This window comes from Sinocyclocheilus rhinocerous, unplaced genomic scaffold (assembly GCF_001515625.1).
Source record: "Sinocyclocheilus rhinocerous isolate Xijiao unplaced genomic scaffold, SAMN03320098_v1.1 scaffold24, whole genome shotgun sequence".
Classification (NCBI taxonomy): Eukaryota; Metazoa; Chordata; class Actinopteri; order Cypriniformes; family Cyprinidae; genus Sinocyclocheilus; species Sinocyclocheilus rhinocerous.
The window spans coordinates 17,555-33,037 of NW_015647124.1; the positions used below are offsets into that span (position 1 = coordinate 17,555).

Sequence of the window (15,483 nt, forward strand, 5' to 3'; positions counted from 1 at the left end):
AATAAATATTTATTAATATATTATTATATATTACAGTAATATATTATAATATAATTTTATAATATAATTTATAATATTTAACACATTTTTGTAACATTTTCTAATTGTATTTAATATTACAGTAATTACAACTTAATTTTTTTCCAAACATTAATTGTGTTTGTGATTTTTGGTAATGGATATTTACTATCCCTAATTAGGCTTATTATTTTGCATATTAGGCTAATTTTGAGCACAAAGTATGTACTTTATGGAAATAATTGTTGCAAGAGTATTTGTTTAATATCATTTTTTTAATATATATATATATAATTTTTTTCCCAGGAACATTTAAAATTGTGTGCAAAACAATCCAGCACCCTGTTCAGGCCCTGTTACACAATAAATACAAACAGTATTTAACATTTATAGTTAGTATGTGAACTACCCTGACACCGCTCTCATCCAGGTAAAGTTCTTCATGGCTAAAGTAGTGAAAATTGTGCTGTAATACAAGGACATTTCCGGGGACAGGACACCAAAAACCAAGGTCTGTCCCCAGAAAAACGGAGATGTCTGGTCACTCTAATTTAAACCATCCTATAGGTGTAAGTTCTTGCAGTTCTAGCCCAGAGCTTTATACACTATACTACAACACCTGTAATCAAACCATAATGCCTGAAAAGAGCTATTTGTTAGCATTCCCATTCATCCCAATAGAATTTATGCAGTATGATGCTTGCAACTTTTTTTTTTTGTGTGTGCCAGAATTCATGGTTACTTTTGAATGGCTATCAATGAAAGACCATAATGATGTACAGATAAGAGTAACCACTAGGAGGGCCAACTAGAAAAACCCAACAGAGATTTCTTTCACATGGTTTGCTGACACCTTTTGACTAGTGTTTAAATACAGCTTCATCTAAGGATGCTTTGCTGACACAAACCTCCTGCGCTGACAGTGGTGAGAAGCACATCTGTTGAAACACATTCCTCTGAGAGTCTAAATCAGTCATTTCAAACACAGCGGGGGAATGTGAAAAAGTGGAGAAATCAAACCACCAACAAGCTGAATACACCAAATCAGTTCATTACAGTTATGATTCATCATGCTGAATCATGTGGAAAGAATTTGTTTAACTGCTACTGGCTATAGAAAGCTTGTCATTTGGTGATCGGTTTAGGATCCATTGTTTTGTTCTTATAATATTTTATGTTTGGACTAGTGGGGAAGTTTCCTTTAAGAGGGAAATGTCTTTTCAGAGAGTTGTTTATCCACCCAGGGGGTGGCGTGGCCTAAATGGAGCATGCTGTTTTAGAGGCCGCAGTGTTTTATGGGCTGCTTGGAAATGCCCACGGTGGATTGTGTCATGTGTTGAGAGACCCGCAAACTGTTGCAGTGCTGCCACTGTGAGTGAAAACAGCAGTAGTAAAAGACAGCAATAGCAGTTAGTTTTAAAAAGATGTCCAGGAGAATGTGCATCTACATCCTGAGAAGCATGTTTGTTTGAGAAATATACATTGATGTCACTTTCACATTAGAGCTGGGCTGTATGATGATATATATACCATGTGACAGTAGACATTTCAGCTGGTTATGCTATACCCTGCTTACATTATTTAAGGCAGAAATCTTACAATTGGATAAAGGCAAGTAAATCACGTTTTTTTTCATTTTTTTGACATATTGGAGTCAAGGTTTTTTTTTTTTTTTTTTTTTTTACAGAGGGGTATCACTTTTTATCACTCCATAATTTAGAAAATACTGTCAACAGCCAGAAAAAAAAGAAATCTAACCATATTTTTAGAAATAAAATGTTGTATAAAATCAGGATAATGATATATGAACAAACCCCTCAATAAAAACCTTCAATACTGATAGGAATAAACCAGTAAAGTTTGGTGTATGTAAGTGCTGCTGAAGTTCCTGAGTCTTTAAAGATATGTATCTTGATTAAAAAACAATATTTTTCTGTGTAGTTAACTTATTAAAGGTTGAAAGGAAAAGCAACAGATTTGAATATTTATAGCTGAGCAATTAATGGCCATAATAATTCAACTAATGTGTAGTTACAGGTGTGGGTATATTTTATGTATAACCAGTGCACTTACTGCACTTACACACACACACAGACACAGACACACACACACACACACACACACACACACACAGTACTGTAACTTATAATAATTTAAAATAAGCATGGCATTGTATACTATAAATATTTTTGGGTATGTGACTAAATTAAAAATTATGTCCCTCTTGGATAAAAGTGTCTGAATGCATGGATGTAAATGTGTATAAAGTATGAAAGTATAAAATATAATATCAAATTTACTTTTCTGAGTCTTGCAACACAATAATTAAATAATGCAAAGCTGTTTTTAATGGCAAATATTTGTCAATCAATCAATCAATCAATCAATCAATCAATCAATCGTTTTCTTGCAGTTAAGTAATGCAAAGATATTTTTAATGCCAAATAATCTTATCTTTTGAAATAAATAAATAAATATGCTTAATTCTCTGTCACTAATGGATTTTAGGATTGCTGTACCACTAGGTGGCAGCCTCAAGACTTTCTCTGTTGCTTTAAACTTTAAGGTGGTTTAAGAAGAAAAGTATCCTTACAAATATATTCACCACTTTTTCCAAGACGCTTAAAAGTACAGAACAATAATATCCTTGCGTCCATGTTTTTAAGATTCCACAAAATATACGTCCTATACATTTCCTCCATTCATTAGCTTTTAAATTTGTGTTCTCGTGTGCTTCATAAGTCACATGATTTAGCACATCTGGTGTAACGACATCTTGCACAACAAACAATGTGAAATCTATGCGCCTCTACTGCTGTGTGTGACCGAACAGATGTTCGTGAGCTAACAAAAACCAAATACACTCACGCACTCTGAATTCAGCCCTGTTCACATGAAAGAAAGACATTTATTAAGGAGGCAATTAATTCCATTTCAAATGACAGTCATTTCTAATTGAGCTCTTAGGTCACACAGGCCTTTTTGCATGGAGCAAGCAGGAAGCTGCTCTGTTTTTCTACTACATACTTTGGATTGCTGCACCATCATGAGCAGACAGATGTAGCGGCAGCAATGGAGACATGATAACATCTTCTCGTGTGAGGGCTGCAACCAAAGAAGGCTTGATGATAATATTGAGACCTTAAAGGGATAGTTCACCCAAAAATGAAAATGTGATGTTTATCTGCTTACCCCCAGGGCATCCAAGATGTAGGTGACTTTGTTTCTTCAGTAGAACACAAATTATGATTTTTAAGTCCAGCCGTTGCAGTCTATCAGTCGTATAACGCATGGCAATGGTAACAAAATCTATGAGAGTAAAAAAAACATGCACAGACAAATCCAAATTAAACCCGGCGGCTCGTGACGACACATTGATGTCCTAACACACGAAACGATCGGTTTGTGTCAGAAACCGAACAGTATTTTTCTCTCATAGATTGTTACCATTGCCATGCATTATACGACTGATAGACTGCAACGGCTGGACTTAAAAATCATAATTTGTGTCCTACTGAAGAAACAAAGTCACCTACATCTTGGATGCCCTGGGGGTAAGCAGATAAATATAAAATTTTCATTTTTGGGTGAACTATCCCTTTAATGGAGAGGCTCAGACTTTCCTGTGGCCCTCCAAACAGAAACGAGGCCTCCCAAGTGACTCTGGATGTTTATTGCTGTTGTGTTCCTATAAAGTCACAGAGAACATACACGTGAGCTCTGAATGTCTCGTTATGTAGCAGAATACTGCTGTGTGTGCTCACTGCACTATTAAGAGTTCAAGCACACATAGGTGACTGCGTCAGTTTTTATATTGGTGGGAAATACCTACGGGAATTAAAGGGAATAAATCATGTTTTTTTGAAAGGATTGAATAATTTGGCTTTCTGCAGTGTTTTGCATCTACCAAATTGATATGAGCGCAAAGTGATATGAAAAGTAATGAGGGTGAGGGTTTTTTTTCCCCGAATTTTTTTTTATTATATGATATGATATTATATTATTCTTATAAACAGGGCCATCCTTAGCTGACGCGGGGCCCGGTGCGAGGTAGGGAGCGGGGCCCCCCTTTGTCTGTTTGCGATCGCGTTCCGGGGGTCCCCTCGGTCCGTTTGCCACGGGGCCCGGTGCAACCACACCAGTTGGACCCCCCTAAGGACGGCCCTGCTTATAAAGCATATTTCCAATTATAATTTATAATAAATTATAACTTATTTCAGGCAAAAGAGTCAGTAGTCCTGTTGAAGAGATTATAAAAATTAAAATAAATAAATAAATTAATAAATTAAATTAAATTAAATTGAAGATTTTAAAACTAATGTGACAAGTCACAGAACAATATTGTTTTATGTGTGGTTTAATGTTTAATTTGCAAAAGTAAAAATGCAGTATTATGAAATGAAATAAATATTAACCTTGGGCATAAATAAATAAATAAATAAATAAATAAATAAATAAAAGTGCTAATGCGTTTAGGATAAAATAAATGCAGCCTTGGTGTGCAAACTTTTGAATGATAGTGTATTTTTCTTTTTTATCCAGTTTCACTCAGACATACCGCATGGGTTGCTTTAAAAAGATGTTAACTCAGTGTTAAGCTAGTTTGAAAAACGTATTGATGATTTTGGGCTAGACAATGAGGTATATGTTGAATGTCACATAACCAAACTGGAAAACTGGTCTCATTGTATCAGCTTGTCAGAGATAGTGTTAACAGCAGTATGAACTGACAGCAACGTCTATGGACTTAAGTCAACCAGCTAATCTGTTTTTGTTGTTCTTTTTGTTGTTAGCATTTTATTTGATTGAATGTTAGTGAGAGGAAAAAAAACTTTCAGATTATCAGTCTGCATCATAATATCTGAATTGAAAAGACTTTGTTGCTTCTTCTATTTAAACTGATTGTCTTAAAATATCACATCCTTTAAAGTCAAAAAAGCAGCATTCACAATCCATGTTATTTTTGTAATATGATTTATTTGCGAGTAAAACAAGATATTCAACCAGAAAGAAAAAAAAAAACTAGGCCACAAGATTGCATCGTGATTACATTGTGAAAAGTGGTTTCTATGTGACAAGAGGTTGACAAATAGCAGTTCTCAGTGATGTCAGTCCGTAAGGAGTTTTCAAGAAAGATAAAAAAGACCAGCATTTTTTTTATTTTACAATAACATGCACAGATGACGCATTCAAAAAAGACCATGAACGTGCATTAACAAAATAAATATAGAGTAAATTCTGAATCCATGTTGACTTGAAAAGATCCAGCAATAAATGAAATGTTGCTAATTTTAGATCAGGACATTCACTGCATACCGCTAAGATACAACAAAGAGGACATCATTCTGATTTAATGTCAACATACACACACAGAATATTTACTCGGAAAGAAGCAAAGTCTTTCAGAGTAAATCAAAGTCAACCTTTTTTGTGACAATGCTGTGTGAAGGTCTGCGGCGTATCAACCTGAGCTTTACAATGGCAAATGAGTGAAACAGACCACGAGAGACTTCAGAGACCAAGATGAAAACCCTACGTCAGCTCAGACTCTGCAGAAATGGAATGCATCTTCAGGAGCCACATAAATATACCGCAAGCTGCATTTCCACTTTTAACACACTTCAGCGTATCAGGGCCGTTTCTAGTTCCTAGCATTCCAGATAGGGCGATGATGACTGCATTAGTTGTGATGGCTCTTTGGCCAATAGAGGCGAGAGATAATAGCACATAACTGTGGGTGTTGGTCCCATCCCAGATGTTGGTCCCATCCAAGGTTCCAGAGACTCTTAGGAGCCTGTAAATGTGTCTGCAAAGTATCTGTCATTATTAAACAGTTGAGGCCCTGAAATTACTTTGCACTTTCAGCCACCAAGAGGCATGCCTAGCATACAGATGAAAATATTTAAAGGGGTCATATGATGCCCATTTTCCACAAGTTGATATGATTCTTTAGGGTCTTAATGAACAGTCTGTAACATAGTTTGGTTAAAATTTCTCAATGGTAGTGTAAAAACACCTTTTTTTACCCTGTCAAAAACAGCTCTTTTCAGATCAAGCCGTTTTTGTAGCATTTCCCTTTAAATGTTAATGAGCTCTGCTGACCCCGCCCCTCTCTTCCGAGCTGCTCTCAGAGAGACTGTTTACTTTAGCCGCATTCATCGTGAAACTTGCTAATTAGCACATTATTAGGAAAGGCGATTTGCAAAGATTCATTACAAAACATTATACTCACTTCTTCTGTAGATGAGGCTGGATCATAAAAAAAAAAACACCAGGTGGATTTTTATCATTATATGGGTGGTTGTGTACACACACTGCCAACACACATTTCAGTTCAAACAACTTGTAAAAGTGCATGTAACATCCTATGACCCCTTTAACTGTTACTAATCTTCTACTTTTTGGCAAAAAAATAAAATGCACAAATGCTGTTTCCAGTAATGACGCTTATAGTGAAAAATAGTTCAGTGTAAAAAGAATGAAGGCAACCAACATAGGTTCACTGGAGAAATGCAGACTAACCTCAAACGATTTTACCATAGTGCATGATATGTAAAGTTTGTATCACATAACCAGCTCTATATATGTTGGTTTTCTGATGAAGTAAACTTGCTCAGTAGCTCACCCGGTTACAGCATTGCACTTGCGTTAAAAGAGTTCAAAGACTTGTAGAATCAAGCTAAAATGGCATGGTTGTTTCAGTAAATGTATTTTTAATCTCACGCTTGCTTTTCTTAACACTATTGGTTAGGTTTATTGGGTTCAGTTTAGTTAGTACGTTATTTCCAAATGCAATAGAGCATTAACCTTTTAACGCCACTTCATTTCATTTCCGAACTGCCGCGATGCCTACAATGTAATAAAACATTGGCAGGTTCAAGTTCATCTGTTTCATGGCCGATTTTTAATACTTGTTCAGCTTCAATCATAATTAAATTCCTTTACGGAAAGAATTCAAATGGTTCTACTTTTGTTAAACATCACATATGGATTTGATTTATAAATAAGATTTCCATTAAGAGAGTCTTTCCTCCATAATTTACTAATAAAAGAGAGCTAGAGGACAGATGTGCCCAATACATATGCAATTGCAAATGATAAATAATTTGCAAATAACTGAATAGTGACAGTGGAATTACAGCCGATAACTGCAACCAGTAATTTGCTATGGTTTGCCTGCACCAGTGTTTTTAGTTTGTACTGTAAATGTAAGTCCTAACCAGTGTCATATGTCAAGCAGCGAGTCATGACGGCTTTTAAAGATCATTTAGAGATTTACACACTGTAACATTTGGTTTGGGCTTAAGTACTTACATGTGCATATGAGGGGTTTTAGTGAATTAAACAAATACTCTCATTATATTCTACTTATCAAATCCTTTCACATGACCATCCAACTTGTATGATGTTTTTACAGTTTCTTGATATGATTATGATGATCATATTCGAATACTCATATTCTAATCAAGTTGGCCAGATTGCCTATATGTATTGTAAAGGCAAGTTTTTAAGATTGTAAATGACACACATTTAGGGTGAAGAGAGTGTTTTCTAATTGCTTAGTAATTAAAAGATAGTCATATTGAGAACAATTTACCACAAATTATGTTTTTGCTGTATTTTAGATCAAATAAATGCATCCAAAAAACAGCAAAAACAGTAATATTGTGAAATACTGCTATAATATTGTGAAATTTCAGCTAAATGCTTCTTTTGAAAAAATTGTACACAACTGTTTAATATATATATATATATATATATATAGCCCTACATGCAATAAAATATATGAATCTATGCAGTCACATAAATGATAATGTCATGGGCTTGTTTACATGGAATTATATATTCACATACTACTTTTCTGTCAAAAGATATCTGAATAAAGTGGATTAGTTTAGGGCTAGCACATTCAATGCCCTGAACTACAAACATCTCTGCTCCTCAACAATCACACACACCCACATCACTTTCTACGTGCCTCAGAGGCGGATCCAAAGTCAAGGCTGTTGGCTCAATCGCATGCTGTGCTATCGAGCTGACCGGAGCCTGTTTTGTTCCAGAGCTGTTGCGCAGGATCAACACCTCTTAACTGTCGTAATAAGCTGCAGACAGACCCGCAAGAAACAGCAGATCCCTGAAGGCCACAAGGGCTAAGCCGGGCCTGGTGCGGTCCACATATCAGAACCGTGCATGTGTTTTCCATCATTAATTAGCTGGGATGTTTGCTGCATGCATTCACCAAATAACCGCAAATTATTATGTAACATTTCTGCCAGTGCAGGCAATGCACATGGCAGCTAGCCAACATAAACTACGCGCAGGAATGCAAATGGCCTTTGATTTGGGCCGTGAGCCTGAAAACATATTGTAAGCACATATAAACTTGATCTGATATTTGTTTGGAATGGCCAAGCTGTTGTTGTCATTGTTTGCATTCCGTCCTCTTGATCGCGACGTTATTACATGAACATGACTGTTTAAAGAGAAATTATACACTTGTATAATTGCGCAAGAACTATTTGATTGACATTTTGGCTTAGAAACTATTTCAGCATCAAATGACGAACAGCAAAGTTCACCAGTATTTTGCTGTGACCTCTGTGAAAGAGTGCATCATTTGGAAAGCATTGAATTGTACCCTTAAGTGCTGTGGAAGTACCATGGTACAGTGATGTTTCAGATGGTAATACCATGGTACTGCAATTGCTTCTTGGTTTACCAGTTAATTCCAAGAATAAAGTTACTTTCAAAAAATCATAGTAGTGCCATGGTACATGTCAAAACAATGGTATGCAGGTCCAAAATACATGTAATATGGTATTTTTGGTACTTTGCACTTTATTATTAAAAAATTTGGTTGGTAAAACTTTTTAATATTTTTGAAAACATCTCTTATCCTCATCAAGGCTGCATTTATCCTAACTTTTGAATGGTAATGCAGGTAGTCAAAATCTATTAAAAAGAGCAAATTCACATAAGTAATAAACATCTTAAAAACCTCTGCTCGATGCTTTAACATTAAACGGTTAGTTCACCCAAAAATGAAAATTCTGTCATTAATTACTCACCCTCGTGTTGTTCCAAACCCGTAAGACCTTCGTTCATCTTCAGAACACAATTTAAGATATTTTCGATTAAATCTGAGGGCTCTCTGACCCTCCCATAGACAGCAAGGTAACTACCACGTTCAAGGTCCAGAAAAGTACCAAGATGATCGGCAAAGGTAAAGTTACGAAGCTACGAGAATACTTTTTTGCGCAAAGAAAACTACAATAACGACAAAGTTCACGACAGTATCATGACGTGAGCGTGTGGCGGCGCTGACCCAGATCCGGCGTAATGACGTCATTACGCCGGATCTGCGTCAGTGCCGCCACACGCTTACGTCATGATACTGTCGTGAACGCGCGTCCACAAGTGACGCAGTAGAGACGAAAATGTTGAATAAAGTCGTTATTTTTGTTTTGATCGATCATCTTGGTACTTTTCTGGACCTTGAACGTGGTAGTTACCTTGCTGTCTATGGGAGGGTCAGAGAGCCCTCAGATTTCATCAAAAATATCTTAAATTGTGTTCTGAAGATGAACGAAGGTCTTATGGGTTTCGAACAACACGAGGGCGAGTAATTAATGACAGAATTTTCATTTTTGGGTGAACTAACCCTTTAAACATTTTAGCTAAATGTTTCAGATGAGAAACCACTATAAACAAGACTTCTACATTTTCTCACAAACTGCTTTGTGTTTGCAGTGCATGCTGTTCTGGGTGGTTGCTTACTTTTCCAAGTCAAAAGAGTCAAATATTGTAAGTCTGAATGTTTAGAAAAACAATAGTGCACCTCTTCTCAAAAAGCCACATGATTTAATCATTCGTTTCCACATTGAGTTTCCTGTTGCAAAATAATTCATTTTTCTATAGCAGTAGTTCAGGTCGAGTTATGTGCCAAAGTTTAATAGGTACAGCGGTAAAAAGGAAGAACCGAAGTTTCTGAAGATTCCAAAACAAATGAAGCAGCCCAGTGCAAACCTCTCATGAATATCCACTGAAACACTGCAAATATGATGATATTCCAAACAAACATATTGTCAAAACAGGACTGATAATCCAAAGCGCAAGTTGTCCTCTTCTTATGATAACTTAGACAAAAGACGCCCATAATCAGGGTAGCCAATGCTGAGATACTACTAGAAGGATCCATCTGACCCTGAAGCCAAGATACTGTCAGTGATGACTATGTGAAGACATTGAAAATGTTGTTTTGCAACCACACCATTTATGTAACACTTCGATAAGACAAATTCCAGTGAAACAAGAGCAAGAGTGTTGAATGCTAAACAGTACTGTAGGTACGTTTACATGCAATCAAATAATGCATTTATAATCAGATTGATGATTCATGTAAACTGAATGAAATTTTGATCTATTTGAAAGGGGCGGTGTAAATCTAAAATAATCTGTTTAACATGAAAATTTTAGCTATGTAAACCCTTGAATCTGACTACTTTCTTAATCAGATTCCAAATTAGCTTGCACACACATACAGTGACTTGATATGTATGTTTCTTAATGCACTGCATCTTACTGGTCAGTGGAGGAGCCATTTACACGACACCGTTTTCAACTAAAAATGGAAAATGTTTTATGCGTTTTGGTCATTCATTTACACGACAATGCGTTTTGGAAGCCTGAAAATGCTAACTTTTAAAAACAGGTTAAAAAGGGCAAGTTTTTGAAAACAATAATATTATCGTCGCTGTGTAAACTACGAAAAATTAGTAAAAACAGTGACATCATATGCATATGCATTTACGTGTTCAGTCCATTGTTATGTGTGCTGGTGCGTAGCGTTTCTTTACAAAGTGACATAGCCAACTACTAGCCTGGCAATGCATAATACAGCATTTTTACAGATCCATGTGAACGGGGATCGTTTCGACAATGTTGTCGTCTGTGCACAAAACTTTTAAAAAACATTTTTAATACAATCGTTGTTGTGTAAACGTACCCTGAACATTTACTACATATTTGCTAAAAAGCTTTTCTGACGGGTATGTCAAATTTCTTTTCAGGCATATCATCAAGGCAAAAATGGCAATTTTGCTTGCAGTAGATATGGTGACGTTTTCACAGTGGCTTTTTCCAGTTCTGAATGCAGCAACTGGACATTGCACATGCACCGAAATCTTTCTCAGAATAGATGTAATCCACGTGTAAATGTTTTCCTGTGGCTCAGTGGTAGAGCATTGCATTAGCAGTGCAAAGGTTGTGGGTTCAATTCCCAGGGAACACACATACTGGTAAAAAATGTATAGCCTGAATGCACTGTAAGTCGCTTTGGATAAAAAGTGTCTGCTAAATGCATACATTTATTTATTAAACAAATATGTGAATTGGATTGCAAAGTTCAGGGTTCATATGAACAGAACTTTCAGAATCTCAAATCGAATTGATTTCATTCTGATTGACTGAAATTAGTGCACCACAGCTAAGAAACACACACACACACACACACACACACACACATGTTGTGTTTCCATGTTTTATTTCAGATGTGGGACACCAGGTCTTACCTTTCTTTGACTTGGCACCGATCTTTAGCTTGGAAGGCCATGCAATCTGAGTATCTGTCTCCTCCATGACCTGTGGGGCAAAAAGGACACACATGTTAAAAGGTCAAGGTCAATTCCCACTAATACGTTTAGTGTAGGGTTTTTTTGCACCAAAAATAGTAATAATTTGGATTTAATCACAAACTCTCACTCTCTTTCTGACACTGGACAATCATGTTAATGTGCTCATTGTTGTCATTGCCCAACTATTAATTTCAAATGTAATTTCAGCTATTTTCTTGGACAACTGTTTGTGCAAAGATTGTGAATGTTAGAGTATGTCCATATAGTAAACGAATGAAATAATTAATTTTTTTTTTACAATAATTACAAGCCTCTTATGCTCACCAAGGCTGCATTTATTTGATTAAAAATACAATAAAAATGGCAATATTGTTACATACTTTTACAATTTAACATAACCGTTTTCTATTTGAATATATTTTAAAATGCGATTTATTCCTGAAAGCTGAATGATCCTTGAGAAATCATTCCAGTATGCTTAAATTCTTATTATTACCAATGCTGAAAACAGTTTTGCTGCTTTTAATATTTTTGTGAAAACCATGATACACTACCATTCAAAAGTTTAGGGAAAAGTACAAAAAATAAATAAATAAAAAATTTTATTCAGCAAGAATACATTAAATTGGTCAAAAGTGACAGTGAAAACATTTGTAATGCTACAAACATTTTTTATTTCTACTAAGTGCTTTTATTTTGAACTATCTATTCATCCTGAAATAAAATGTAACACATTTTTCACAAAAATATTAAGCAGAAAAAAACTTTTCAACACTGATGATAATAAGAGCCATTATTAATAAATGAGCATCAGTGATAATTAATAATAACTGAAAACCAAATCAGCATTTTAAAATGATTTCTGTAGGATTGTGTGACACTGAGGACTGGAGTAATGATGCTGAAAATTCAGCTTTGCCATCACAGGAATAAATTACATTTTAAATATATTCAAATAGAAAATAGTTATTTTAAATTGCAATTGTCACCCTTTTAGTTGCCGTGGACACCTTGTTTCTGTGTTTTCCTGTGTTCTGTTTTGTTTTAGTTCCTGTGCACCCTTATTTGGTTATGTTCCCGGTCTTGATTAGTTTACCTCCATCACCTGTGTTTAGTTAATTATCTTCATCTGTCTATGTATTTAAGTTGCTCTCTTTCAGTCACTTGTTGTTTGGTCACTGTTATACTAAAGCCGAGTTCACACTGCATGATTTTAGCCCGATTTTTCACTTGCCGACAGGTTTTGCGAAATCGCCGACAAATGCCCGAAATCAGAGGCAAATCGGTGCTCGTTCACGCGAGTGACAATCATGCAGTGAGAATTATCAAAGACACGATCTGAAGGAATCGCCGACGCGTCGCAGACGCCCGTGAAATATTTGGCATGCTAAATATCTGGAGCTGTCGGCGATTCACAATCACGCTGTGTGAAATGAGTTCTGACTGAAAAACACATCGGTGATGTCCTACAGCCAATGAGAGACCAAGATACAGGGCAGCGGGAAGTTCGGGGAGGAGTTATAGACCAGAATATCAGTATTTTAATAGATATATATATACTTTTTTTTAAATAATTGCAGTCTTGCTTGCGAGAACTCCGGTCTGACGCACGCCTGTGATCTACGACGTTATAACAATTTATGCCGAGTTCACACTGCACGATTTTAGTCCGATTTTTCACTCGCCGACAGGTTTTGCGAAATCGCCGACAAATGCCCGAAATCGGAGGCAAATCGGTGCTCGTTCACGCGAGTGACAATCACTCAGTGTGAATTATCAAAGACGCGATCTGAGGGAATCGCCGATGCGTCGCCGACGCCCGTGAAATATTTGGCATGCTAAATATCTGGAGCTGTCGGCGATTCACAATCACGCTGTGTGAAATGATTTCTGACTGAAAACTACATCGGCGATGACCTACAGCCAATGAGAGACCAAGATACAGGGCAGGGGGAAGTTCGGGGAGGAGTTATATGAAACGTAGTTTGCGGACCAGTGTTGCCAAATCCGCGATTGCCGCCGGTTGTTTTTTATGTCAGCAGGTTGAAGCGACCCCAATAATGTGATATTTAGGCCCTGGAATGTGAATTGTACCAGGAGAACCCCGCCAAAAAAATGTGTATTTTACCCCCGAACTTGATTTTTACTGGGGGACCCCCTCGAAAGCAATTGGGCTATTTTCAGGCTAGTTTTGAGTAGTAATTGGGTGGGTTTTGTAGCGAAAACCTGGCAACCCTGCACCAGACAGAGCTGTCGGCGATTCTTCCTATTGTAAAGTCATGCAGTGTGTAACCTCCTGTCGTCGTTCCATCGTGCAGTGTGAACACAGCAACAACTGAATGCTACCCCAGATAGTCGTTCAGTGTGAAACCAACAGTGATGCGACGTCTTTGAGAATCGTGCAGTGTAAACTCGGCATTAGTTGTGGTTTCCCTTGTTTATCTGCCTGAGTTTTGAGTCCATTATTAAACAGAGTTTTGGACTTTACCTGTTGTCGCCTTCGCCTTGCTTCGCAACACAACCTGTGACAGCAATGATATTTAACAATATTACGTTTTTTTTTTTTTTACAGTTTTTTTTCGATTAAACAAATGTAGCCTTGGTAAGCAGAAGAGACTTCTGTCAAAAACACTGAAAATTATTCAAATCTTTTGACAGAGTTTATATCCATCATTCACACTCTTATTCTATTATATTAGCCTTTTAAATACTTGGAAAAAAAGGTACATCTACTGTATATAACTGCATCTTAACTATCCAATATTATGATAAAGCTGCTGCATGTAGCACTTTAGTTTGTCTTCACTTCCTCTCCATGGTAATGATCAACATCAGAAATTGGGCTTATTCACATTCCAATTAAATTGGGTTATTCACGTTCCAATAATCTGATGTTGGTCATCTGAAAAAAAAAGTCAAGAGCCTGTCTGCTTAATATGTTTTTAATGATAACCCACTAATTACAACATCACAGCAGAGCCAAAAAAGAAATGTGCATTCCTGTTAAGATTAAGATTTTCAGAGTACTGAACATGGGAGGAGTTTCAGACCTTTCTTTCAGATTTAGATGACAAGAAAAAGAAAACAACATGCATATACAGGTAATTCATTATCAAAATATGTATCCCTCAACCTTAACAACGCATAATGATGCTTTGGGAATTTTATTTAGACGACTAACTTTATTTCATGTGGTGTACTATACTGAAATACAGGTGTTTTGTAAGACAGTAAAGGAAAAGGTTTAGGTTTTAGGCTTTGGTTCTGCATTTCAACTTAAATGTTTAACTTTTACAAATGTGTCTGCGATGCATCAAGCTGTTTTTGAATGCAACCGCCCCTAAAGACACTATATGGTTGCAAGAAAAGAAAAGATTAATCACAATTCAGTATGCAATTGCAAACAGATGTTAAAGACCAACAAATTCTATATTTGACAACAGAAGATAATAATAATAAACTAAGAAAGAGCATCTACTGTAAGAATAAACCCTTTGCAAAAAACTTTAAAGTCTGTATGTTACAATTAGTGGTCAACCGATATTGTTTTTTTGACAGCCGATATCTTGGAAAGCAGGGTGGCCGATGGCCGATATAAAGCCGATGAAATTGTATTTATTTTAATAAATATTTAAGAAAATTTAAATCATTTGAAAATGGATTAAAAAATAAATTTGTAAAATAAACGTACTTATACTTTAGATGACAAAGTATTTTTCACAAAATAAATAAATATTTAATAAAAAATATAATTAAAAAGGAAGTAAACTTTAACCAACAGAGCACAACAGTATTCTGGGAAGTTTGTGTGCATTGGGAATCATATTTTTTC

The 15,483-nt window shown here is 36.1% G+C and overlaps 1 protein-coding gene across 1 annotated transcript in view; it reads right to left on the reverse strand.

The window, feature by feature from the left end:
* bicc1 (BicC family RNA binding protein 1) overlaps nucleotides 1–15,483 on the reverse strand; it is a gene marked incomplete at its 3' end in the record, with an annotated part of 65,394 nt that overhangs the window by 16,282 nt on the left and 33,629 nt on the right. Inside the window, exon 3 of the mRNA XM_016513237.1 lies at nucleotides 11,589–11,658. Coding sequence (XP_016368723.1) covers nucleotides 11,589–11,658 — 70 coding nt within the window. The remainder of the gene's footprint in view (nucleotides 1–11,588; nucleotides 11,659–15,483) is intronic.